Source organism: Coregonus clupeaformis, chromosome 9, assembly GCF_020615455.1.
Source record: "Coregonus clupeaformis isolate EN_2021a chromosome 9, ASM2061545v1, whole genome shotgun sequence".
NCBI lineage: Eukaryota > Metazoa > Chordata > Actinopteri > Salmoniformes > Salmonidae > Coregonus > Coregonus clupeaformis.
In genome coordinates, this window is record NC_059200.1 from 19,983,912 (window position 1) to 20,011,487 (window position 27,576).

At 41.4% G+C, this 27,576-nt stretch overlaps 1 protein-coding gene across 3 annotated transcripts in view; it reads right to left on the reverse strand.

Annotated features, from left to right (window-relative positions):
* Window positions 1–12,884: 12,884 nt before the first annotated feature.
* The window catches only part of LOC121573436 (zinc finger protein 462), a 62,709-nt gene continuing 48,017 nt past the window's right edge, over window positions 12,885–27,576 (reverse strand). For all 3 annotated transcript variants that reach the window (XM_041885438.2, XM_041885439.2, XM_041885437.2), the window contains 6 exons: window positions 22,455–22,704; window positions 22,001–22,137; window positions 21,307–21,530; window positions 18,674–18,893; window positions 18,301–18,442; window positions 12,885–13,409 (listed from right to left, as the gene is read on the reverse strand). In XM_041885438.2, coding sequence (XP_041741372.2) covers window positions 13,175–13,409; window positions 18,301–18,442; window positions 18,674–18,893; window positions 21,307–21,530; window positions 22,001–22,137; window positions 22,455–22,704 — 1,208 coding nt within the window. In that variant the 3' untranslated portion in view covers window positions 12,885–13,174. The remainder of the gene's footprint in view (window positions 13,410–18,300; window positions 18,443–18,673; window positions 18,894–21,306; window positions 21,531–22,000; window positions 22,138–22,454; window positions 22,705–27,576) is intronic.

The window sequence follows — 27,576 nt, forward strand, 5'->3', positions numbered from 1 at the left end:
TCTGTATAATCTGAGGGAAATATGTGTCTCTAATATGGTCATACATTTGGCAGGAGGTTAGGAAGTGCAGCTCAGTTTCCACCTCATTGTGTAGGCAGTGGGCACATAGCCTGTCTTCTCTTGAGAGCCAGGTCTGCCTACGGCGGCCTCTCTCAATAGCAAGGCTATGCTCACTGAGTCTGTACATAGTCAAAGCTTTCCTTAATTTTGGGTCAGTCACAGTGGTCAGGTATTCTGACGCTGTGTACTCTCTGTTTAGGGCCAATTAGTATTCCAGTTTGCTCAGTTTTTTGGTAAATTCTTTCCAATGTGTCAAGTAATTATCTTTTTGTTTTCTCATGATTTGGTTGGGTCTAATTATGTTGCTGTCCTGGGGCTCTGTGGGGTCTGTTTGTGAACAGAGCCCCAGGACCAGCTTGCTTAGGGGACTCTTCTCTAGTTTAATTTCTCTGTAGGTGATGGCTTTGTTATGGAAGTTTTGGGAATCGCTTCCTTTTAGGTGGTTGTAGAATTTAACAGCTCTTTTCTGGATTTTGATAATTAGCGGGTATCGGTGTAATTTTGCTCTGCATGCATGATTTGGTATTTTACGTTGTACATGGAGGATGTTTTTGCATAATTCTGCATGCAGAGTCTGAATTTGGTGTTTGTCCCATTTTGTGAATTCTTGGTTGGTGAGCGGACCCCAGACCTCAAAACCATTGGGTTCTATGGGTTCTATAACTGATTCAAGTATTTTTAGCCAGATCCTAATTGGGATGTCAAATTGTATGTTCCTTTTAATGGCGTAGAAGGCCCTTATTGCCTTGTCTCTCAGATAGTTAACAGCTTTGTGGGAGTTACCTGTGGTGCTGATGTTTAGGCCGAGGTAGGTATAGTTTTTTGTGTGCTCTAGGGCAATTGTGTATAGATGGAATTTGCATTTGTGGTCCTGGTAACAACCTTTTTTGAAACACTATTATTTTTGTCTTACTGAGATTTAGTGTCACGTCCCAGGTCTGACAGAATCTGTGCTGAAGATCTAGGTGCTGCTGAAGGCCCTCCTTGGTTGGGGCAGAAGCACCAGATCATCAGCAAATAGTAGACATTTGACTTCAGATTTTAGTAGGGTGAGGCCGGGTGCTGCAGACTGTTCTAGTGCCCTCGCCAATTTGTTGATATACAGTATATGTTGAAGAGGGTGGGGCTCAAGCTGCATCCCTGTCTCACCCCACGGCCCTGTGGAAAGAAATATATGTGTTTTTTTGCCAATTTTAACTACACACTTGTTGTTTGTGTACATAGATTTTATAATGTCTTATATTTTTCCCCCAACACCGCTTTCCATCAATTTGTATAGCAGACCCTCATGCCAAATTGAGTCAAAAGCTTTTTTGAAATCAACAAAGCATGAGAAGACTTTGCCTTTGTTTTGGTTTGTTTGTTTGTCAATTAGGGTGTGCAGGGTGAATACGTAGTCTGTCGTACGATAATTAGGTAAAAACCCAATTTGACATTTGCTCAGTACATTGTTTTCACTGAGGAAATGTACGAGTCTGCTGTTAATGATAATGCAGAGGATTTTCCCAAGGTTGCTGTTGACGCATATCCCATGGTAGTTATTGGGGTCAAATTTGTCTCCGCTTTTGTGGATTGGGGTGATCAGTGCTTGGTTCTAAATGTTGGGGAAGATGCCAGAGCTGAGGATGATGTTAAATAGTTTAAGTATAGCTAATTGGAGTATATTTTATCGTTTCATTTAGGATACCATCAACACCACAGGCCTTTTTGGGTTGGAGGGTTTGTATTTTGTCCTGTAGCTCATTCAATGTAAATGGAGAATCCAGTGGGTTCTGGTAGTCTTTAATAGCTGATTCTAAGATTTGTAATCGATCATGTATATGTTTTTGCTGTTTGTTCATTTTTTTATAGAGCCAAAAAGATTGGAGAAGTGGTTTATCCATACATCTCCGTTTTGGATAGATAACCATTTGTGTTGTTTGTTTAGTGTGTTCCAATTTTCCCAGAAGTGGTTAGATTCTATGGATTCTTCAATTACATTGAGCTGATATCTGACGTACTGTTCCTTCTTTTTCTGTAGTGTAGTAAAGGCGTAGGCTCAGGTTTTCTGGGTCTCTATGTTTTTGGTTGGATAGGTTTCTGAATTTCTTTCTTAGATTTTTGTATTCTTCATCAAACCATTTGTCATTGTTTTTAATTTTCTGAGGTTGTCTGCTTGACATTTTTAGATTTGATAGGGAAGCTGAAAGGTCAAATATACTGTTTAGGCTTTCTACTGCCAAGTTTACACCTTCACTATTACAGTGAAATGCTTTGTCCAGGAAGTTGTCTAAAAGGGATTGGATTTGTTGTTGCGTAATTGTTTTTTGGTAGATTTCTACACTACTTTCCTTCCATCTATAGCATTTCTTAATATTGTGCAGTTCCTTTGGCTTTGATGCCTCATGAATGAGTATTGCGCTGTTCAAGTATAATGTGATTTTGCTGTGATCTGATGGGGGTGTCAGTGGGCTGACTGTGAACGCTCTGAGAGTCTCTGGGTTGAGGTCAGTGATAAAGTAATCCACAGTACTACTGCCAAGGGATGAACTGTAGTTGTACCTACCATAGGAGTCTCCTCGAAGCCTACCATTGACTATGTACAGACCCAGCGTGTGACGTAGTTGTGTCTAGGGGTGCATATTTGGGAGGGAATACTGTCACCTCCAGGTAGATGTTTGTCCCCCTGTGTGCTGAGAGTGTCAGGTTCTTGTCCAGTTCTGGCATTTAGGTCGCCACAGACTAGTACATGTCCCTGGGCCTGGAAATGGTTGATCTCCCCCTCTAGGATGGAGAAGCTGTCATCGTTAAAGTATGGGAATTCTATTGGGGGGATATAGGTAGCACACATGAGATAATTTCCTTATTCATTTCTAGCCAGATGTAAAATGTTCTTGTTTTGACTAATTTAATAGAGTGGGTTAGGTCTGCTCTATACCAAATTAGCAAACCCCCAGAGTCTATTACCTGTTTCACACCTGGTAGTTTGGTGGATGGGACTACCAGCTCTCTGTAACCTAGAGGGCAACCAGTGGGTCCATCTCCTCTATACCATGTTTCTTGTAGGATGACAATGTCTGTATTTCCAATTTCTTTGATGAAGTCTGGGTTCCTGCTCTTTAGGCCAAAGGCAGATGACCTCAGACCTTGTGTATTCCAGGATGAGATAGTAAAAGCTTTGTATTCCATAGTGTCTAGTGTTGTTTTCATGTGGTTTAGGCCCGGACCATTACAGTAGGTGTGAGCAGAGCATGTAGAGCATCTGATACATACCTCTTAGGTGGCAGGATGGGGCTTGGGCGGGTGTATTAGAGGGGGTTGGGCCTGTTGCTCTGCTCACGGCCTGGGCATATGTGCGGCTGTCATGTTGAGGTCCTTGCTGCATGGGCGGGGGTCTGATCTATATAGGGTGTGGCCAGGGTTTGTTTAGGGGGGTCTCAGCTTACTCACACACACACATTCTGTCTCTTTCTTTCTTTCTCTCTCTCTCTCTCTCTCTCTCTCTCTCTCTCCTTATCTCTCTCTCTCTCTCTGACACACACACACAGTTATGTTCTTCTATCCTCGTGGGGACCTAAAATTAATTTCCATTCAAAATCCTATTTTCCCTAACCCCTAACTCTAACCCTATCCATTACCCTTACCATAACCCTAACCTTAACCCTAACCACTAACCCCTTACCCTAATTCTAACCCTAAATGTAACCCTAAACCTAACCCCTAAGCTTAAAATAGCCTTTATCTTCGTGGAGACGTGGGAAATGTTCCCACAAGGGAGAATTTTCCTTTTTTTTACTATCCTTGTGGGGACTTTAGGTCCCCACAAGGATAGAAGAACCAACACACACACACACAGTCCCTCTCTCTCTCTCTCTCTCTCTCTCTCTCTCTCTCTCTCTCTCTCTCTCTCTCTCTCTCTCTCTCTCTCTCTCTCTCTCTCTCTCTCTCTCTCTCTCTCTCTCTCTCTCTCTCTCTCTCTCTCTCTCTCTCTCTCTCTCTCTCTCTCTCTCTCTCTCTCTCTCTCTCTCTCTCAATTCAATTCAATTTCAATTTAAGGGCTTTATTGGCATGGGAAACGTATGTTAACATTGCCAAAGCAAGTGAAGTAGATAGTAAACAAAAGTGAAATAAACAATAAATATTAACAGTAAACATTACACTCAGAAGTTTCAAAAGAATAAAGACATTTCAAATGTCATATTATGTATATATACAGTGTTGTAACAATGTGCAAATAGTTAAAGTACAAATGGGAAAATAAATAAACATAAATATGGGTTGTATTTACAATGGTGTTTGTTCTTTACTGGTTGCCCTTTTCTTGTGGCAACAGGTCACAAATCTTGCAGCTGTGATGGCACACTGTGGTTTTTCACCCAGTAGATAAGGGAGTTTATCAAAATTGGGTTTGTTTTCGAATTCTTTGTGGATCGCTGTAATCTGAGGGAAATATGTGTCTCTAATATGGTCATACATTTGGCAGGAGGTTAGGAAGTGCAGCTCTCTCTCTCTCTCTCTCTCTCTCTCCACTCCCCTGTTTCTTTCTGGTCCAGTCATTGGAGAGCGGTGCCTTAACTCATCAGGCATTCCTTCTATCCCTCTGTCTGTCTGTCTGTCTGTCTGTCTGTCTCTAGGGGTCGTCAGTCTGCAGTCGGCCCCTCAGAAGTGGTGAGCTTCAGAGATTACTACTCCTGATCCCCCATGTCTTGGAGATATTTTTAAAGATGATGTTAGACCTGTGAAATAAAGTGCTTCTAAAATAAGCATTAGGAAATACTGAGCTGAGAGTTAGACTTTGATTTGGATGTAGGAAGAGAAGAGACGCTAAACGAGGTGGTGTGACGAGGGACTCTTTTAACACTACAAGCATATCATATTCTAAAATGCCAAAGGATACTTTGTAATATATATATATTTTTTTTACATAGGCCTACATTTCCCCACTGTTTCTGTGTCCCAAATGTGGCCACTGTCCTCTATCATGTACATGACTAGCAGTCTAGCGTTCCTCTGGGTTTGTGGTTTGGATCAGTTGAACTCAGTTCCACAGAGTTGATGAGCGAGATGTGAGTGAGAGAAGCCATGATCATGTAATGGGTGGAAGGGTGGAACACAGAGCTGCAGACCAATGGGATGTCTCCTCACTCCGGAGCTATTTCCTGTGGACAAGCTGTTTTGACTATTATGGGCTGCTCGGAGTGAGGACTCTCCGTGGCAACCATCCAAGAGGACAGCCTATGTAGAGGATGGTAAAATCAAATGCATTTGAGTAAAACTATGCTAGATGTTGTCATCAACAAGAGGCAGAGCAAAAGTTGTCAACTGGCATACGTGGTATTGGTATTTGGTGCATCAAAATATTAGAAGGGTTCAATGAAAATCCTGTATTTACAGTTTATCTATATTTCAAAGTGCACAAGACTGCAGTCTCATATCTTTACCATCACTTTGATAATGTCATGTCAGTTGATGTGATCATGTTGCAGTTTCATTTTTGTCAGTGGTGTTTTCACCAAAGAAGAGTATTAAACCATGGCTGTTTAATACAAACAGGTAGTTCTAAGAACTCTCCCCTGCCCTAGAACAGCTCATCTCTCTGGTAGCTACGGTACTGACGGTTGTCTCTGGTAGCCACTGTACTGACGGTTGTCTCTGGTAGCTACGGTACTGACGGTTGTCTCTGGTAGCTACGGTACTGACGGTTGTCTCTGGTAGCTACGGTACTGACGGTTGTCTCTGGTAGCTACGGTACTGACGGTTGTCTCTGGTAGCTACGGTACTGACGGTTGTCTCTGGTAGCCACTGTACTGACGGTTGTCTCTGGTAGCTACGGTACTGACGGTTGTCTCTGGTAGCTACGGTACTGACGGTTGTCTCTGGTAGCTACGGTACTGACGGTTGTCTCTGGTAGCTACGGTACTGACGGTTGTCTCTGGTAGCTACGGTACTGACGGTTGTCTCTGGTAGCTACGGTACTGACGGTTGTCTCTGGTAGCCACTGTACTGACGGTTGTCTCTGGTAGCTACGGTACTGACGGTTGTCTCTGGTAGCTACGGTACTGACGGTTGTCTCTGGTAGCTACGGTACTGACGGTTGTCTCTGGTAGCTACGGTACTGACGGTTGTCTTTGTCCTTTCTCTCTTCTCTTGTCACTCTGTCGGACAGATGAGGGAGCCCCAGCCGTGAATATAGCCTGGCTTTGTCCGTTGGTTTCACAGCCTAAACGACTGACTGTCACATTATTTTATCTGAGACTGAGGTGAAGGATTCAGGCTGCGTCCCAAATGGCACCTTATTCCCTACATAGTGCACTACTTTTGACCAGAGCCCTATGTACCCTGGCCAAAAGTAGTGCACTATATAGGGAATAGGGTGCCATTTTGGATGCAGCCTCACTATGGCTTCTCCTGTCAACCTTCTCTTTGTCCTCTGCTGCCCAGGGGTGGCTGCATCCCTCCACTAACAGAATATTGAAGATGCATAAAGACATTTGATCTAACAGAAGATTGCCACAGTCTCTGAAAGACACATTCAAACAAGCCGCATGTGCGAACACAACTGCAGCAAACTAAAGGTATTCGGTATTATTATCCATGTCTCGGCAATCATCCAATAATAATAATTACACTCCAAAATGATTAGAACCCATGAGGGTTGGGATGAATGAATGATCAGTGCAAGGAATTAAAATATAATGGCTGGCATAGTCGTGATTGTGAAACACTTAAGTATTATTTTATCTCAGTGAATCGCATCCGTTCTGTCCTTGAAAGCCAAGCATTCATGTTTGCAATCTGCTTTCCTGGGAGCTTGCTTACCTTAGAGCTTATTCATTTAGAATTAATGACATCTGTCGGGATAAGCATACTAATAGATACGGCCTGTACAAAGAGTTGTTTTTGGAGTGTCATTAACCTGAAACAATGGTATGGTGTCCTATTCAAAGTATTGGGTGGATTGACCTGCGATTTCCGGGAATTTGTGACAATGGAGAATACACTGATCCTGTGGTGCCAGAGACACATAAACAGATATATCTGATTGGAAACAAAAGATACACAAAGTGGAACTATGATCCATGACAACAAACACAATGTACCGTAATCTGATAACTTTATTAACAAGTTTAAAAAAGACAATGAATTACAATATTTACAGAATATCCAGAGATCAAATGGAATAAAATTGTAAACAATCATTCTAGGCAACATCACAACCCACCTTTAGGAATCCGATTTTCACAGGAGAAAAGGCAAAATGGAGAATCTAAAGTAGTATAGAACTATAGAGAACAGTCTGAAGAGGAGAGGAACATAATGAAGACAAACTAAATATATATATATATATATATATACAAGTATCCAGTGTGTTATGACGAGCAGGGGTTCAATTGGGAGGAAGGGTTGAGACCAAAAACCAACAGAGTCCCACCACCTTCAGGGTACAGTGAGACACTGTATACAGTGACAGTTTAATAGATTTATATGAAAAATCTACCAATTTTGGGGGACAGAGAGACAGGACAGTTTCATCACCTTACAAAATCCATATTTAACCCCTGGTTTTAAGTGGAGCGGCTGCCACTTTAAAAGCTTATTTCCTCAAATAAACCTTTCTCTAACGGGTTCATGTTTAGAAAGCTAGGCTAGTCCTTTTAAAGGAAAAGAGCACAAGGGGGAAAAGATTCAGCACCAAATCCCCCCCCCCACCCCCCACCTTGTTTTTAAGGTACAAAAAAAGAACCAATATTTCTAATCAACCAGACGTTGTACAACAGCTTATTATTATTATTAACATTTTGATTTGGGAGTCTGAAAAACACTCCAAATGTCTTTATCTTTAGATTTTTTTGTTTTGTTTATTTGTTTAATTTGAGACCAACACCTAAAGGAAAAAAAGGTTAAAGTATCCTTTCTGAAACACCACAGTTTCAAACACTTGACAAGTAGTTTGTTTTCTCTGTACACGACTGTATGACACATCCGTACATGCAGGACACCCTATAGGGGGAACTGGATTCTACCAGAGCCATATATACATTAATACTGTATATATATATATGTCTCTGGGTTCTTCCCCCTATGCAACAATGGTTCTTTACCCAGGAAAGACATTTGTAGCAAACATAGCCAGCTAAATATTTTGGTACCAAGAAAAAAGTTTCTCTGTAATTTTGATGGCTCAAAGGAGTTATAGCAATAACTGTCAATCACTTTGTATTGTATTGTTTTTTTGTATTGGTTCCAACCAACCGCTGTTGGAAAGAAAGCATTTGTTTTGACGAAGCTTTAAATAATTGCTTTTCATAATTCTAATAAGGCTTTGGGGTATTTGAGCAGCAACTTCCAACATATACAATCTCTGCCTTATTTGTCAAAACAGCCTAGTCTAAAAATAAGCATACAGAAGAGCAGGCTCTCCTAGTTATCTCCATAAACAATGACTAAATCATAGAATACAGCATACAGCACTGGAGAAGGTAGGTTAAACAGCCCAGTGTTCTACTTTCACATTGCTAGTCAGTCACATTTAAAACTCCTTTTTCTTTAGCATACAAGTTGGTTGTCTTTCAAATTGATGAGGTGAATTAGCTGCTTACGTCACATTAATGTCAGAAAGAGAAGCTGTAGCTTTATGATGGGTACTATTCCCTCTATTCTCTTCTGGCATTGAAGATATATATCATCAGAGGACAGTGTAGCTTGCTATCGATAAGACAACATAGCAAGGGAACTTAACCAATTAATGCCAGAATAATAAAACCTTTTAATTCAAGATGCTGGTTGTCATGTTGTGGGAACATGGTTGTGTCATTTTACTTTCAAATGTCAAAATCCCAACTGTCAGAAGTTGGACTATAGACAATAAATGCAGTTATAAAGAGTGGAAGTGATGGGAATGCCTAAGGCTGAAGGCATCACATCATATTCAAGGGAACCATATTGGGGCAAAAGCCAATTCAATATACTAAAAGTTGGATATATACTATAGATAAATAAGGTGCAACTATTCCTCGAGGAATTATTCTATTTGATTAACACAATGCTAAAAAAACTACTGTAAAGTTATCATTCGGGTCAAATCACAGAAACGTTCTACTGTATGTTTTACAGCTAGTATGGACGGGGTGGAGAGTGACAAGTTGAGAAGGCAGATCTAGGATCAGGTCCACACTGTCCATATAATCTTCTTCATTATGATCTAAAAGGCAAAACTGACCCTAGATCAACACTCCTACTCAGAGACACTTGAATACGGGCACAGGTCATGAGGAGTCATCTCTCATGTACTATCTGTCTCTCAACATTATGAAACCGACGGCAGTGAGCTGCTCACAGTATATCTTCCTCCACAGTATATCTTCCTCCACTGTCCGTGTCCCCATAACGGGCTCGAACCAGTGACCATCCTCCTTGACAACGTACTGACCGATTGAGCTATTCAAAAGGATCCAATTGGATGGCTCCATCGACGACATTTCAAGCTAGCTGTGGAGTGACCTTACGGCACGTTCTTAACTCTGTTACAACGACAACACTAGACGATGGGATTATTAGGATAAGGAAATAAGGATCTGGATAGAAGCAGTGAGGTTAAAGGGGGCCAGGAGTTAAATGGGGGTCAGGGAGCTGAAGGAGGTTAAAGGGGGGTCAGGGAGCAGAAGGAGGTTAAAGGGGGGTCAGGGAGCAGTAGGAGGTTAAAGGGGGGTCAGGGAGCAGTAGAAGGTTAAAGGGGGGTCAGGGAGCAGTAGAAGGTTAAAGGGGCGTCAGGGAGCAGTAGGAGGTTAAAGGGGGGGTCATAAAGTACGTTATCTATCATTAAAGAACTTCCATGGGGTCAAAGGTGCTTTGATACAAACAGTAACTTCAGAAAGTATTCACAACCCTTGACCTTTTCCAAATTGTGTTTGTGTTACAGCCTGAATTTTAAATTGATTAAATTGAGACTTTTTGTCACTTGCTCACACAATACCCCATAATGTCAAAGTGGAATGATGTTTTTAGACTTTTTTTTTTTATTAATAAAAAATGTAAAGCTGAAATGTCTTGAGTCAATAAGTTTTCAACCCCTTTGTTATGGCAGGCCTAAATAGATTCAGGAGCTTAACATGTTACATAATAAGTTTCATGGACTCACTGTGTGCAATAATAGTGATTAATAGTAATAAACATGATTTTTGAATGATTACCTCATCTCTGTACCCCACACATACAATTATCTGTAAGGTCCCTCAGTCGAGCAGTGAATTTCAAACACAGATTCAACCAATGCCTCGCATAAAAGGGCACCTATTGGTAGATGGGTAAAAAAATAAATAATATCAGACATTGAATATCCCTTTGAGCATGGTGAAGTTATTAATTACACTAATTACACCCAGTAACTACAAAGATACAAGCGTCCTTCCTAACTCGGAGAGGAAGAGGAAGGAAACCGCTCAGGGATTTCACCATGGGGCCAATGGTGACTTTAAAACAGTTACAGAGTTTAATGGCTGTGATAGTACAAATCTGAGGATGGATCAACAACATTGTAGTTACTCTACAATACTAACCTAATTGACAGAGGGCAAAGAAGGAAGCCTATACATAATACAAATTATCCAAAACATGCATCCTGTTTGCAACAAGGCACTAAAGTAAAACTGCAAAAAATTTGGCAAAGCAATTACCTTTTATCCTGAATACAAAGTGTTATGTTTGAGGCAAATCCAATACAACACATTACTGAGTACCACTCTCCATATTTTCAAGCATAGTGGTGGCTGCATCATGTTCTGGGTATGCTTGTAATCGTTAAGGACTGGGGAGTTTTTCAGGATAAAAAAGAAACGGAATGGAGCTAAGCACAGTCAAAATCCTAGAGGAAAACCTGGTTCAGTCTGCTTTCCACCAAATACCGGGAGATTAATTCACCTTTCAGCAGGACAATAACCTAAAACACAAGGCCACATCTACACTGGAGTTGCTTACCAAGAAGACAGTGAATGTTCCTGAGTGGCCGAGTTACAGTTTTGACTTAAATCTACTTCAAAATCTATGGCAAGACCTGAAAATGGTTGTTTAGCAATGACCAACAACCAATTTGACAGAGCGTGAAGAATTTGAAAAGAATAATGGGCAAATGTTGTACAATCCAGGTGTGAAAAACTATTAGGGACTTACCCAGAAATACTCACAGCTGTACTCGCTGCCAAAGGTGCTTCTACAAAGTATTGACTCAGGGGTGTGAATACTTATGTAAATGAATATTTCTGTATTTCATTTTCAATAAATTTGCAAAGAAATCTAAAAACATGTTTTCACTTTGTCATTATTGGGTATTGTGTGTAGATGGGTGAGAAAAAAAAACTATTTAATCAATTCTGAATTCAGGATGTAACAACAAAATGTGGAATAAGTCAAAGGTTAAAAATACTTTCTGAAGGCACTGTATAGGCTTAAAAAAATCATTTTCCAATTTCAAACATGTTTTGGGGAAATGTCACCCACTCTTCCTTTCAACAAAACAAATATCTTAGTTAGTAGACGTGAACTAGGACTTAAGCTGTAGAAACTGACGATTTGACCTGAATGTGTGCTTTACAGTACCATTCACTATTGGTTACCAATATATTAACATCTGTCCTACGGGACCAGTGACTCATTTTAAAGTTCAGCCATTTAAATGTTTTGGGATGTAACACAAACAATGATATATATAAACCCTGGATTGCTGATGCTATGTATTGGCCATTGAGAGGCTTTGAAGCCACCGGTCGGCCATATTGGCACTCCCCAGTAGGAGCAGTCCTCCATATAGGAATTAATAGAATTCTACAGTATTTCAATTAAATGTTTCAAGGTCAAAATTACATATATTTAAGTATTTTCATTGTTGTAGTGGGGAAAGTAACATTAGCACTGTTTTTATATTTATATTTTTTCATTTTCTTTTTTAATGTTTAGCTCACATAATATAATTACAAAATATGCATTAAGGTGTCTGTAATATACTGAACAAAAATATGAATGCAACATGTAAAGTGTTGGTCCCAAGTTTCATGAGCTGAAATAAAAGATCCCAGAAATGTTCCATATGCACAAAAAGCGTATTTCTCTCATAATTTGTGCACAAATTTGTTTGCATCCCTGTTAGTGAGCATTTCCAAGATAAAACGTCCACCTGACAGGTGTGGCATATCAAGAAGCTGATTAAACAGCATGATCATTACACAGGTGCACCTTGTGCTGGGGACAATAAAAGGCCGCTCTAAACGTTGTAGTGTTGTCACACAACACAATGCCACAGATGTCTCATGTTGAGGGAGCGTACAATTGGCATGCTGACTACAGGAATGTCCACCAGAGCTGTTGCTAGAGAATTTGATGTTACATTCTCTACCATAAGCCGCCTCCAAGGATATTTTAGAGAATTTGGCAGTACGTCCAACCAGCCTCACAACCGCAGACCACGTGTAACCACGCCAGCCCAGGACATCCACATCCGGCTTCTTTACCTGCGGGATCGTCTGAGATCAGCCACCCGGACAGCTGATGAAACTGAGGAGTATTTCTGTCTGTAATAAAGCCCTTTTGTGGGGAAAACTCATTCTGATTGGCTGGGCCTGGCTCCCCAGTGGGTGGGCCCCTGCTCAGTCATGTGAAATCCATAGATTAGGGCCTAATTTATTTATTTAAATTGACTGATTTCCTTATATGAATGTAACTCAGCACAATCGTTGAAATTGCTGCATGTTGCGTTTACATTTTTGTTCAGTATAGAATAAACGTGGCAAAAACAAATGTAGACTTTAATAAATGCATTTCTATAGCTTCCCAAATAAAAAAATTCAATGGTGGGGGAGTGCCAGGAGTGAGGCGCAGTGGCTTCAAAACAGCGCCGCCTGTCAGTCATCTAGTGTATATATAAATCATTGAACACAACCTATAGTTTCCAATATGTAACACTTAAAAGCTAACAATGCTCCAAAAGGTGACAATTCCTTTGACTTTGTTTTTTATGTTTCCATCTTTTTCCTTTCTTTAGCAGCCTATTTTTGAAACCCAACACCAATATTCATACAACCTAATGTTATGGTCTCTAGCACAGTGACTACAATGTTAGACCACAGTCCTCTTCTCTTACGTCTTCCTATAGGTCATTTTTGGTCTCAAGTATTTCTTTGTCTTCCTCATTCAGATTTTTACTACTCTGTGATAGGTCAGAGGCATATCCTCTCTCCACCTCCATGCCGTTGCTGGATAGGCCCACCCCTCTGTCCGTCATTGTCACGACATCCAACGAGCCAATAGGAAGCTGAGCTGAGTCTGAGGCGTCTATTGCTGGAGTGGTGCTAGTGTCTGCTGTTCCGCTGTTGGTAACAGTCCTGCATGGGGATGAGAGGGCGAAAGGTCAGTGTCCATCACCATAGGAACATACTAGGGGAAAACATGCCGAAGGAAGAGGGTGGGAGTGAGAGAGGTAGGGAGAGAGAAATAAGTAGGAATGGAGAGAGAGATGGGGCAGGGAAAGGAGGAGGGAGGGATGTAAGATCCCAGTAAGCAAAATGACATTGAAAATATGTCTTTTTGACATCTAGGTACTGAATGAAAGGTGAAAATATGTATTTTCCGGACGTTGAAAATACGTATTCTCCGGGCGTTGAAATCGGGTGCATATTTGGTGCTGAATTAAAGGTGAAAATACGTATTTTCCAGATGTTGAAAAGACGTCAATAACCAACGTTGAAAATACTTATTTTTTCAGTCATTGATTCTATGGCCAACTTTCATATGCATATACATTCTCAATGAAGTAAGCATTATATCACAATACGTTTTCAAGCCTCTTTATTATATGAAAAAGGAGCCAACTCAAGATTGCATTTATATGTATTTTGTCACATGCACTTATGTGATCTTTTTCAAAAGCTTTAAAACTTGCTATTCTTGCTATGACTGTGCTATGATGTTGTTTATCTACCTTAGTTGAATGCACTGACTGTAAGTCGCTCTGGATAAGAGCGTCTGCTGAATGACCAAAATGTAAATGTAAAAAACAAACACTTACAAAGCATGCTGGGTATTATTCTAATGAGTCCTGCCCCAAACAAGTACACATTTGGTCGGGGCGGACCAGATCCAAATCTGAACGAATCATAGACGTCTATGGTATGTTTCATTAGTTTGAACATCACAGTACAGTACGGCACAGTTTAATACAGCAGAGCACAGCAGAGCACAGTACAGTAAACTTGATTTCAGTAGAGTACAGTAGAGTAGAGTTTAATTCATTAGAGTAGAATACATTAAGAGTAAAGTAGGGTACAATACAGTAGGGGAGAGTGGGGTAAGTTGAGCCACCCTTGTTTCTAGGAAACCATACATAACATTTATAATTTCACCAAATATTTAGGAAGAGGTCATCCTTTCATGTAGTCTGTAAAGGAAGAAATCAGTTGGGATCTCTATAAGCTTCAATATGAGGTCCTAAACCTAGCATGCATCCTTGTAGCTGTGGGGGCTAATATAGTCAAAATATTTGCCTTGGGGTAAGTTGAGCCAATAGTTGAGCAAATGTAAGTGTTTTCTTCCCAGGTGTAATGCAAGGCGTTATCACTGGGATATGAGGTAACAACAGGGCCTGGCCTATGTTAAAAGTGTTTAAAAAAGTACAAAGTGTTTGTTAGGTGTTAAAATATGCTTAAAATGATTCAAATACAAAAAAAGTTATTGTGTTGAATTGTGTTGGGGAAAAAAAGATAGACATGGTTTTAAAAGGTAGTGGTAATATTTAATTCAGTACAGAAATGTGTAGGCGACTTAACTTTCACTATCCTGCGATGTAATGTACTGTACTCTGCTGTGCTCTACTGTACTGTACTGTACTCTGCTGTGCTCTACTGTACTGTAATGTACTGTACTGTACTGTGCTGTGCTCTACTGTACTGTATTGTACTGTACTGTACTCTGCTGTGCTCTACTGTACTGTAATGTACTGTAATCTGCTGTGCTCTACTGTACTGCATTGTACTGTACTGTACTCTGCTGTGCTCTACTGTACTGTAATGTACTGTAATCTGCTGTGCTCTACTGTACTGTATTGTAATGTACTGTACTCTGCTCTACTGTACTGTGTACTGTAATGTACTGTACTCTGCTGTGCTCTACTGTACTGTGTACTGTAATGTACTGTACTCTGCTGTGCTCTACTGTACTGTATTGTACTGTACTCTTCTGTGCTCTACTGTACTGTATTGTACTGTACTCTGCTGTGCTCTACTGTACTGTATTGTACTGCACTCTGCTGTGCTCTACTGTACTGTATTGTAATGTACTGTACTCTGCTGTGCTCTAATGTAATGTACTGTACTCTGCTGTGCTCTAATGTACTCTAGTGTAATGTACTGTACTCTGCTGTGCTCTACTGTACTGTAATGTACTGTACTCTGCTGTGCTCTACTGTACTGTAATGTACTGTACTCTGCTGTGCTCTACTGTACTGTATTTTACTGTACTGTACTCTGCTGTGCTCTACTGTACTGTATTGTACTGTAATCTGCTGTGCTCTACTGTACTGTATTGTAATGTACTGTACTCTGCTCTACTGTACTGTGTACTGTAATGTACTGTACTCTGCTGTGCTCTACTGTACTGTATTGTACTGTACTGTACTCTGCTGTGCTCTACTGTACTGTATTGTACTGTACTCTTCTGTGCTCTACTGTACTGTATTGTACTGTACTCTGCTGTGCTCTACTGTACTGTATTGTACTGTACTCTGCTGTGCTCTACTGTACTGTATTGTAATGTACTGTACTCTGCTGTGCTCTAATGTAATGTACTGTACTCTGCTGTGCTCTAATGTACTCTAGTGTAATGTACTGTACTCTGCTGTGCTCTACTGTACTGTGTACTGTAATGTACTGTACTCTGCTCTACTGTACTGTATTGTACTGTACTCTGCTGTGCTCTACTGTACTGTGTACTGTAATGTACTGTACTCTGCTGTGCTCTACTGTACTGTATTGTACTGTACTCTGCTGTGCTCTACTGTACTGTATTGTAATGTACTGTACTCTGCTGTGCTCTACTGTACTGTGTACTGTAATGTACTGTACTCTGCTGTGCTCTACTGTACTGTATTGTACTGTACTCTGCTGTGCTCTACTGTACTGTAATGTACTGTACTCTGCTCTACTGTACTGTAATGTACTGTACTCTGCTGTGCTCTACTGTACTGTATTGTACTGTACTGTACTCTGCTGTGCTCTACTGTACTGTATTGTACTGTACTCTGCTGTGCTCTACTGTACTGTATTGTACTGCACTCTGCTGTGCTCTACTGTACTGTATTGTAATGTACTGTACTCTGCTGTGCTCTAATGTAATGTACTGTACTCTGCTGTGCTCTAATGTACTCTAGTGTAATGTACTGTACTCTGCTGTGCTCTACTGTACTGTGTACTGTAATGTACTGTACTCTGCTGTGCTCTACTGTACTGTAATGTACTGTAATCTGCTGTGCTCTACTGTACTGTAATGTACTGTACTCTGCTGTGCTCTAATGTAATGTACTGTACTCTGCTGTGCTCTAATGTACTCTAGTGTAATGTACTGTACTCTGCTGTGCTCTACTGTACTGTGTACTGTAATGTACTGTACTCTGCTCTACTGTACTGTATTGTACTGTACTCTGCTGTGCTCTACTGTACTGTGTACTGTAATGTACTGTACTCTGCTGTGCTCTACTGTACTGTATTGTACTGTACTCTGCTGTGCTCTACTGTACTGTATTGTAATGTACTGTACTCTGCTGTGCTCTACTGTACTGTGTACTGTAATGTACTGTACTCTGCTGTGCTCTACTGTACTGTATTGTACTGTACTCTGCTGTGCTCTACTGTACTGTAATGTACTGTACTCTGCTCTACTGTACTGTAATGTACTGTACTCTGCTGTGCTCTACTGTACTGTATTGTACTGTACTGTACTCTGCTGTGCTCTACTGTACTGTATTGTACTGTACTCTGCTGTGCTCTACTGTACTGTATTGTACTGCACTCTGCTGTGCTCTACTGTACTGTATTGTAATGTACTGTACTCTGCTGTGCTCTAATGTAATGTACTGTACTCTGCTGTGCTCTAATGTACTCTAGTGTAATGTACTGTACTCTGCTGTGCTCTACTGTACTGTGTACTGTAATGTACTGTACTCTGCTGTGCTCTACTGTACTGTAATGTACTGTAATCTGCTGTGCTCTACTGTACTGTAATGTACTGTACTCTGCTGTGCTCTACTGTACTGTATTTTACTGTACTGTACTCTGCTGTGCTCTACTGTACTGTAATGTACTGTACTCTGCTGTGCTCTACTGTACTGTATTGTACTGTAATCTGCTGTGCTCTACTGTACTGTATTGTAATGTACTGTAATCTGCTGTGCTCTACTGTACTGTATTGTAATGTACTGTACTCTGCTCTACTGTACTGTGTACTGTAATGTACTGTACTCTGCTGTGCTCTACTGTACTGTATTGTACTGTACTGTACTCTGCTGTGCTCTACTGTACAGTATTGTACTGTACTCTTCTGTGCTCTACTGTACTGTATTGTACTGTACTCTGCTGTGCTCTACTGTACTGTATTGTACTGTACTCTGCTGTGCTCTACTGTACTGTATTGTAATGTACTGTACTCTGCTGTGCTCTAATGTAATGTACTGTACTCTGCTGTGCTCTAATGTACTCTAGTGTAATGTACTGTACTCTGCTGTGCTCTACTGTACTGTGTACTGTAATGTACTGTACTCTGCTGTGCTCTACTGTACTGTATTGTACTGTACTCTGCTGTGCTCTACTGTACTGTATTGTAATGTACTGTACTCTGCTGTGCTCTACTGTACTGTGTACTGTAATGTACTGTACTCTGCTGTGCTCTACTGTACTGTATTGTACTGTACTCTGCTGTGCTCTACTGTACTGTATTGTAATGTACTGTACTCTGCTGTGCTCTACTGTACTGTGTACTGTAATGTACTGTACTCTGCTGTGCTCTACTGTACTGTACTCTGCTTTGCGCTACTGTACTGAGTTGTACTGTACTCTGCGTCTGTATAGACGTCTATGATTGGTTCAGATTTGGTCTGGTCCGGACAAAAAATCTACATCCTTCAAATAAATAAAAAAGACGTTGCTGTCAGTAAATGCTTAGTGGGAAAACTCAGGCACAGAACTAAATACTAATAGAATATATTATATTGTATCTCTATGGACTCACATGCCGTGTCGGAGGACGTGGCGTTCCCACTCTATGCTGTTGGTGAAGCAACGACCACAGAACTCACAGGGGAAACGCTTCTCAGCGGAGGCAGACACACTCACAGTCACACTGCTGCTGCTGGGGGAGACCACGGGGACGTCTGGAGGACAGACAGCGATCAGCATGACGAGGGGTTAGTAACAGACATACAGCAAAGACAGATATAACAGGCCCCCAGTTACATCACATTACTGATCAGTGACAGGGCCAGTAACAGGGTTGTGTTCATTAGGGCACATGTAACAAAACGTTTTGAAACAGTCCCTCCCTGATTCAGTCAGTTATCTTCCGTTTGGTGCCTAGTGAACACAGCTCAAAGATTCTTGTTTACCTTTAGGAACAAGCTTTTCTGCCACTCCCTCTTCCTCTTCCTCCTCTAGCTCTTCATCTCTAGTCTCTTCCACCTCCACTTCATCCTCCATCATCTCTTCTTCCATGACCATTCCATCCTCCTCTCTCTCCTCTTCCTCCTCGGCACTACTGTGAGTCTCCTTTAAAGCATCCAGCTGATCCAGATTGACCCGCCCCATCGACTCAAAGTTACGGATCACCTGATCAACAAGAGAAAGAGAGGTATCATCAGTATGTTCAAGTTGTTGTTTACTTGTCTCCTCGTAAAACTCAGAAAAATGTTCCCTCTGGGATGAATTAAATTTATTGGATTGAGTTTAATAGAATTAAACGTGATGTAGCGGTACTGTATAAAACCATGATTCAACGTGAAGCAGAATTTCTACAATTTACGAGCGCCACAAACCATGATTGACAGGTATCATGTCAGAAAATAATTATCTAATTGACTATTAGTACAAACAATGAGCTCATGGAACAGTAACTTCTCAGTCTTCCCTCGATAAACAGCTAGTATCGTCTGAGCCCTTTTAAGTTTAATGTCACTTCAACCTCATGAAAGGCCATCTGCACTCATTCAGCAAGGGCCTATGGGAAATTAAACCTATTCTTTGTGATATGCACTCAGAATACATAGCAGGATGTATGTGTGTGGGATGTGAATCATCTTGCTTGATTTACTTTGTATGACTTCAGATCCTTTTTACCGATAAGCACATTTTATCTGGATGTGATGGAGGTATAATAACTTCTATGATAAAGTACTGAAATAACTCAGAACTTATTAGACACTGATATAATAACTTCTATGATAAAGTACTGAAATAACTCAGAACTTATTAGACACCGATATAATAACTTCTATGATAAAGTACTGAAATAACTCATAACTTATTACATTACATTACATTTACGTCATTTAGCAGACGCTCTTATCCAGAGCGACTTACAGTTAGTGATTACATATTTTTTTTTTTATACTGGCCCCCCGTGGGAATCGAACCCACAACCCTGGCGTTGCAAACGCCATGCTCTATCAACTTAGCTACATCCCTGCCGGCCATTCCCTCCCCTACCCTGGACGACGCTGGGCCAATTGTGCGCCGCCCATGAGTCTCCCGGTCGCGGCCGGCTGCGACAGAGCCTGGATTCGAACTAGGATCTCTAGTGGCACAGTTAGCACTGCGATGCAGTGCCTTAGACCACTGCGCCACTAGACACCGATATAATAACTTCTACGATAAAGTACTGAAATAACTCATAACTTATTAGACACTGATATAATAACTTCTATGATAAAGTACTGAAATAACTCAGAACTTATTAGACACTGATATAATAACTTCTATGATAAAGTACTGAAATAACTCAGAACTTATTAGACACTGATATAATAACTTCTATGATAAAGTACTGAAATAACTCAGAACTTATTAGACACTGATATAATAACTTCTATGATAAAGTACTGAAATAACTCATAACTTATTAGACACTGATATAATAACTTCTATGATAAAGTACTGAAATAACTCAGACCTTATTAGACACCGATATAATAACTTCTATGATAAAGTACTGAAATAACTCATAACTTATTACATTACATTTACGTCATTTAGCAGACGCTCTTATCCAGAGCGACTTACAGTTAGTGATTACATTTTTTTTTTTTATACTGGCCCCCCGTGGGAATCGAACCCACAACCCTGGCGTTGCAAACGCCATGCTCTATCAACTTAGCTACATTCCTGCCGGCCATTCCCTCCCCTACCCTGGACGACGCTGGGCCAATTGTGCGCCGCCCATGAGTCTCCCGGTCGCGGCCAGCTGCGACAGAGCCTGGATTCGAACTAGGATCTCTAGTGGCACAGTTAGCACTGCGATGCAGTGCCTTAGACCACTGCGCCACTAGACACCGATATCATAATTTCTACGATAAAGTACTGAAATAACTCATAACTTATTAGACACTGATATAATAACTTCTATGATAAAGTACTGAAATCACTCAGAACTTATTAGACACTGATATAATAACTTCTATGATAAAGTACTGAAATAACTCAGAACTTATTAGACACTGATATAATAACTTCTATGATAAAGTACTGAAATAACTCAGAACTTATTAGACACTGATATAATAACTTCTATGATAAAGTACTGAAATAACTCAGAACTTATTAGGCACTGAGACCTCTTGAAGCCATCTCTGAGAGGATACAAGCTGGCACGATCTTGTGATTGTCTCAGGATGACATCCTTAGAGAACTGCCTATTTTAAAAAGCAAGTAGGTAATTTTGGATTACTTTCTTTTAAAGCCGACCCATCCTGCCAAATACAATTTCCCCAGGACCTGTACTAAAACAGCTGAATTAAAGATTGAATTAAAGATTGGTGTGCAGGCTACCCCAAAGTTTAAAAAAGATGAACAGGAAGAGCATGTGTCAAGGCAGGGCATGCTGGGAGTTGGCGTTCAGACCTCATCGTGGAGGTTGAAAACACACTCAAAATCAACACACTTCCCATATTGACAGGAAGAAGTCCCTTGCATATGTGCCAGCCAGACAGGCTGCATGCTGGGAGTTGTAGTTCTGAGTCTGACTTACCTTGTGCTCGTCTCGGAGGTGTTCCTCCAGCTGGTGGCGCTGCCTGCTGTCGTAGTAGCACAGCTGGCACTGGTACGGTTTCATCTCGTTGTGCTTGGTGATGTGCAGCTGCAGGCTCTGGTCGCTGGAGCAGGTGAAGGTGCACTTGTGGCAGCGGAACACCACGCCCGCCAGGTGGCGAGACAGCTTGGAGCGGGACACCTCCAGGGGTACCACGCGCTCCTCTGTGGGGAGGGTGAGAGAGGGGGGTGAGGGGGAGGGGGAGGGGGGAGAGACAGAAAGAGAGAATGACTATTGTGTAAACATCATAACACTCTCAACTGTGAAGTCATATCTTAGCACAGGGGGTTGGTGGCCCCAGGGGAGGACGGGCTCGTGGTAATGGCTGGGGCGGAATCAGTGGAATGGTATCAAATACATCAAACACATGTTTCCATGTGTTTGATGCCATTCCAATCGCTCCATTCCAGCCATTATTATGAGCCGTCCTCCCCTCAGCAGCCTCCAATGTATCTTAGTAAGTGTAGCTAATCACTTTGTTGTGTGACAATACGGTGTGATGTCTGGCACTGCGAGACTAGTACAGCTGTGACTTTAAGCTCAATAAGACCACTACACCTGGCACTAAGAGTTGTTTCCCTCTGAATTGTCTTATCAATACGTGAGCAGATAAACTATGTGTTGGATGGCTTACCCCTGTGCAGGACGATGTGGTCGATCATATTGCTCTTGTGTTTGGTGTGGTAGAGACAGAGGGGACAGCGCAGGTCTTTGTGACCCTCCTCCAGAACCACGGTGTGTCCTGCTTCCACATGCATGGTGAATGCTGACCTGAGAGGACCCAATCAGATGTAGTGAGGCCGAAGGGACATGAGAAAACAACCAGCACAATCAGTTGCCAAGCAACCATCATAAAACTCCCCAAAAATGAAGAAACAGAAGACAATTCGTCTTTCCTTGATTTCTTCATGTACACTCTCCTCTCCTTTTTCTCAACATGTATTTGAGGAGAATGTCCGAAGCGAGGGACCTTGGATCCTCTCCTCCAGTGCGGTTTGAGGAGGAGGAAAGAGGACGTGAGGACTCAAAGAAAGACTAATTGAAAAAGAGCCCATTCTATGTTGTCACAGTAACATTAATTTGCTTACTTGGAGCAGGTGAAGAAGGAGCAATCTTTGCACTTGAACAGCTTCTTCCCTCCGTGTCGGTCTCTGTAGTGGCGGCGCAGGCTCTGCATGTATCCCGAGCTGAACTCACAGAACTCACAGGTCAGGATGCCGTCTGGACGTGTGTCGGAGGTTGCGCCCTGGGGCGGGGAGGTCACATGACTACGTGACGCTAGCTGATAGTGACTGAGCTGCTGCCGTACATCCGCCGTCTCATCCAGGTACCCAGCGTCTAGAAAGAGGGAAGAGAGAGTGGGGGCTGAGTATGTATATGATATAATACACTACCATTCAGCAGACACTTTTATCCAAAATGACTCGCAGCACAGTTACAGTACAATTAGTGATTTCTTTGTGTGTGATCCCTCCGGGAATTGAACCCACAACCTTGGCATTGCTAGTGCTACGCTAATGCAAACTAAGCCACACAGGACCACATGGATAAAAATCATGAAGAAATACTGCCTTTCAAAAGGTTACAGTAACTTCCTTTTATATACTGTAGCAATCATCTATAGTTATTAACAGAGAAAACACCCTGTCAGGAACTCAAACAGGCTGTGATGATTCACCCAAACAGCTATAAAAGTAAACATGGCTTCAGAATCAGAATGGATCTGGAGTGTGTTGGGTTTTACTTCTAGAATTCCAAAGGATTCTAGAATGGAATTCAAACCCACCAAGGCTCTACACACTAAGAATGGGTTCCTCAAGGGTTCTTTGGGAAGAGTGATGGTTGTATGTGGAACCATAATGACTCAAAGAACCCTTTGAGCCCTTCAATGGTTCTTTGCAGTTCACAAAAGGGTTATTTTCCCTTTTAGTGCTAATTAAAATGTAGGTGAAGTGGCTCAATATAATATTTTGGGGCGTGGTTTACGCACTGCTCTTTTTGTGCAACCGTGAATGAGAGTGTCATTCCAGTTTATCGAATTTGTTGTGTTATGCCATAACATGTTATACATGACTAGTGCCAGTAACGGTGTCTTGAAAGAATCAAGTAAGGCCTTGAGTCAATTGAGAACCGTTGACTAAATGAGTGGTTCTCAATTCTCCCTTCAGCGACCTCCAGCTGTTCCAGAGTTAGTACACCTTATTCAACTTGTCAATGAACACAATAATGGCACCTATGGAATTTTAACAATATGGCTAACCAGAATAAAAACCCTGTATGGTTCTTCAAAAGGATCAATAAAGAACCTTTGAGATTGAGGAAGGTTCTTTATAGAACCAACCTCCATAAAGGTTCTATAAAGAACTATTAAAAAGGGTTCTATATAGCCCCCAAAAGGGTTGTAACCATCGCAAAACCCTTTTTTGGTGCTATATAGGACCTTTTATTAATGGAGGTTCCATAACAGAGGTTCCATTTAGAATTGTATGAGCATGTTTCTTTACAGAACCTTAAAAAAAAGGTTCTATATAGCACCAAAAAGGGATCCGCTGTAGTAACAAGCCAAATAACCCTTATTTGGCACTATATAGAACCATTCGTTTTTAGTGTGTACTGTAACATCCCAGAACTGTGCCTGTGATTGTCACCACAACCCCCCCCCCCCAAGTGTGTGTATGATATCAGTGAGCGACCCCATCTACTCGTCCTACTTCCAGAGTACACCACATCAATAAATAAAACCAAGTGCCGGTAAAAGGATGTCAGCATGTGAAAAATGGCTCATTCAGCAGTGTGGCAAGACGAAGCGAGTGCAGGAGACGGCAGAAATAAAGACTGTACTATAACTTTTTCAAATGCATGCGATGGTAGAGAAAAGAGTATAAATCGAACAAGCCACACTTGATTCATAACAGCAGGTACAGTAAAATCCTTTGAGAAAGTAGTAATCTGTCTTCTTAAATGGTAGTAACAGAAGCCAATAGTTCTGCCCAAGAGCTGTTGAACAGTGCTGAACCACCATGAAGCAGGCAGCAAGCAGCAGAGTCCCCGGGGACTTTAGGAGATCAGCCAAGTGGAATATGTTTACACTAGTATCATGACGACCACAGATATGCAACAGTCAAGAACTTTCATAGGAAAACCCTGCACCTAACTATAAGACAACTCAAACACTAATTGTAAAAATCTACTAGTTCTAACGTTTAACCAGCCTACAAAGGTAAGTAAGGGAGATATATTTGATATGCTCTGGTCCCCCTCAATGCTTCATTTGTCTGCTGTAGCCAACGGTGACATGGCGGTTGCATTCCACAGTGCTTCTCTGCTCTGCTCTCTGGGTTCCACTTCCACCTAGAGGGAAAATTCCATTGTGCCCGCAGCTAGATGACACCTGCCAAGAACATTCTAGAACAGAGTGGGCAGTCGGTTGGAGGGCCAGGCACCTGACACGCTAGTTTAACGCTTTCTGGAACCAGTCATGGGCACAAAAAGAAAGGTGGATCCTGTTTGATCAGGTCTAACAATGTGAATCCTGTGATTTGAGAGGGAGACCATGCATTAGCTCCTATCCCAGTGTTTCCCCTAGCGGTAACATGGGCTGCCCTGCTGAGTTCTGATGCTCTCCAGCTTTGAAATGAATGAGGCTTGTACTGGTAGTAACTGAAAATGTGTATTTGTGTCAACAGCACCCAACCCCAAATATTGCCTTTGTAGTAAGTATTATTGTTTTGTATATACAGTTGAAGTCAGACGTTTACATACACTTAGGTTGGAGTCATTAAAACTCGTTTTTCAACCACTCCACAAATGTCTTGTTAACAAACTATAGTTTTGGCAAGTCGGTTAGGACATCTACTTTGTACATGACACAAGTAATTTTTCAAACAATTGTTTACAGACAGATTATTTCAATTATAATTCACTGTATCACAATTCCAGTGGGTCAGAAGTTTACATACACTAAGTTGACTGTGCCTTTAAACAGCTTGGAAAATTCCAGAAAATGATGTCATGGCTTTAGAAGCTTCTGATAGGCTAATTGATATCATTTGAGTCAATTGTACCTGTGGATGTATTTCAAGGCCTACCTTCAAACTCAGTGCCTCTTTGCTTGACATCATGGGAAAATCAAAAGAAATCAGCCAAGACCTCTGAAAACAAATTGTAGACCTCCACAAGTCTGGTTCATCCTTGGGAGCAATTTCCAAACGCCTGAAGGTACCACGTTCATCTGTACAAACAATAGTACGCAAGTATAAACACCATGGGACCACGCAGCCGTCATACCGCTCAGGAAGGAGACGCGTTCTGTCTCCTAGAGATGAACGTACTTTGGTGCGAAAAGTGCAAATCAATCCCAGAACAACAGCAAATGACCTTGTGAAGATGCTGGAGGAAACAGGTACAAAAGTATCTATATCTACAGTAAAACGAGTCCTATATCGACATAACCTGAAAGGTCACTCAGCAAGGAAGAAGCCACTGCTCCAAAACCGCCATAAAAAAACCAGACTACGGTTTGCAACTGCACATGGGGACAAAGATCGTACTTTTTGGAGAAATTTCCTCTGGTCTGATGAAACAAAAATAGAACTGTTTGGCCATAATGACCATTGTTATGTTTGGAGGAAAAAGGGGGATGCTTGCAAGCCGAAGAACACCATCCCAACTGTGAAGCACAGGGGTGGCAGCATCATGCTGTGGGGGTGCTTTGCTGCAGGAGGGACTGGTGCACTTCATAAAATAGATGGCATCATGAGGAAGGACAATTATGTGGATACATTGAAGCAACATCTCAAGACATCAGTCAGGAAGTTAAAGCTTGGTCGCAAATGGGTCTTCCAAATGGATAATGACCCCAAGCATACTTCCAAAGTTGTGGCAAAATGGCTTAAGGACAACAAAGTCAAGGTATTGGAGTGGCCATCACAAAGCCCTGACCTCAATCCTATAGAAAATGTGTGGGCAGAAATGAAAAAGCGTGTGCGAGCAAGGAGGCCTACAAACCTGACTCAGTTACACCAGCTCTGTCAGGAGGAATGGGCCAAAATTCACCCAACTTATTGTGGGAAGCTTGTGGAAGGCTACCCGAAACGTTTGACCCAAGTTAAACAATTTAAAGGCAATGCTACCAAATACTAATTGAGTGTATGTAAACTTCTGACCCACTGGGAATGTGATGAAATAAATAAAAGCTGAAGTAAATAATTCTCTCTACTATTATTCTGACATTTCACATTCTTAAAATAAAGTGGTGATCCTAATTGACCTAAGACAGGGAACTTTTACTAGGATTAAATATCAGGAATTGTGAAAAACTGAGTTTAAATGTATTTGGCTAAGGTGCATGTAAACTTCCGACTTCAACTGTAGGTTGTAATATGGATTTTTTCCTGGGCTTGGCTTCCCCAGTGATTTTACCCACGCACCGCTACTGGTAATCCTAGCCGTCCGATAGGCCAGCGGTAGGCCTATAGTGCACTTGATTCGTTCTCCGGGCCCGCCGGGAATGCAGAGTTTGTACCTTCAGACACATGAAATGGTTAAAAATGCACCAACCGCCAACACCGCAAGACAAATAAAATAGGAACGCAAATAAAATGGCAATCGACTAGGAATGCCTTGGAGATCGACCACGGTTGGTGACCACTGCTACATTGAGTGTAAAATGTTCAATTACAGCATTATTTAATCTGCAGTATTCTTCTGCTATTTATTATGTTAACCATAATATTTACACGTTAAAATTATCTTCTGATTATAATTATGTCTCATCTTTTAACTAAATGCAATCTATTAGCTATTGAAATGTAAATAGGTATATCTAGCTGTCCAATAACACTGATTAAATGGCTTATCCTGCACTTTGTAAAAACCCAGAGTGCATTGAGTGAATGTTGGAAAAATATCTTGGTTCCTTTCTAAACATAGCAATGTGAATGCAAAGAGGACTCGGACCACAAAATACACTACATGGCCAAATCATGGGCATTAATATGGAGTTGGTCCCCCCTTTGCTGCTATAACAGCCTCCAGTCTTCTGGGAAATATTTCCACATTGCTGCAGGGACTTGCTTCCATTCAGCCACAAGACCATTAGTGAGGTCGGGCACTGATGTTGGGCGATTAGGCCTGGCTCGCAGTCAGCGTTTCAATTCATCCCAAAGGTGTTCAATGGGGTTGAGGTCAGGGCTCTGTGCAGGCCAGTCA